At 39.5% G+C, this 1,017-nt stretch overlaps 1 protein-coding gene across 1 annotated transcript; it reads left to right on the forward strand.

Annotated features, from left to right (window-relative positions):
• The first annotated feature begins 217 nt into the window (after positions 1 to 217).
• Positions 218 to 730, forward strand: LOC149232447 (uncharacterized). The gene has a single exon (XM_089381917.1). The coding sequence runs from the start codon at positions 218 to 220 to the stop codon at positions 728 to 730; it is 513 nt and encodes a 170-aa protein (XP_089238043.1).
• The last annotated feature ends 287 nt before the right edge of the window (positions 731 to 1,017 follow it).

Genomic DNA, 1,017 nt, shown 5'->3' on the forward strand with positions numbered 1-1,017 from the left:
CGGCGCTCACCTGTGAGATTAACGTTGTGTGCATGCCAGCGCTATGTGCGCATTAAAATTTGAAACTCCATCTGCGTTGTAGAAAAAAATATGCGGCTGTAACTGTGGTTTATAACTTATCAATATTTATCTAAAATCCTAAACCCCAGCACAAATCCCCCAACAACTGAGGATTTGAGGGTTGTTTCGGACAAATATTTTGTAAGAACAGAGCAACATGGCTTTCAGTTTGGATACCAAATTGTCCGATTTGAAAGTCTCCGAGCTTTTAAAGGAAGTCAGCGTCGATTATACAAAGACTAAGCGCTTGGAAGATGCTGTAGCACTTATACGCGATGTGTTGCTCAGCCTTCCCGAGGAACACGTGAAGCCAATAACAACAGCTGCTTTTATTAAAGATATAGGGGCTCCTGGTGATAAACTTGATTTCAAATTCAGGAAGCCGGATTCTGTAGAAATTATAGGCAGTTATCCACTTAAGGCTGCAGCAAAACCATTCTTAAATATCAACCTTGCTGTGCGAATACCCAAGGCTTGTTTTCATGAAAAAGAATTTTTTTTTAATCATCGCTATCATGCCAAGAGGTGTCTGTATCTCGTAGTGATTAAAAAGCATCTGAGCTCGTGTTCTGTTGTTAAGAACATTGGCTGGTCAGCTTTTGAAGATGATGCCAGAGAACCAATTTTGATTATACATCTAGACAGTTGGAGTTTTTTTTTTTTTGGCTGAGCAAAACGATGCAATATTCCCTGAGATATCTAAGACCTTATGCGAGTAGCATATGCATCTTCATTGTGACCTTTTGAGGCATCCATTTGAGCTCATCTGAGGTGTGTTCTCATTAGCTCTTTTGATTAGAGTTCCAGCCTAATTCCTGTGAATGATAATGACATGCTTTGTGCATAAAATCTTCTTTCAATGGCAGAACCTGATACAAGCTTGACTCAACATTATTGGTAAGACTTGTTACATCCTGTTTGTATGACTTATGTGGTGGATTTTGACTGTTGTGAGGG

Source organism: Pinus tabuliformis, chromosome J (assembly GCF_031772625.1).
Source record: "Pinus tabuliformis cultivar Carrire ecotype Pingquan chromosome J, CPIR1, whole genome shotgun sequence".
Lineage (NCBI taxonomy): Eukaryota > Viridiplantae > Streptophyta > Pinopsida > Pinales > Pinaceae > Pinus > Pinus tabuliformis.

What these genes read in the sequence shown, in the direction of transcription:
- LOC149232447 (XM_089381917.1), top strand. Translation starts at nt 218, where the DNA reads ATGGCTTTCAGTTTGGATACCAAATTGTCCGATTTGAAAGTCTCCGAG.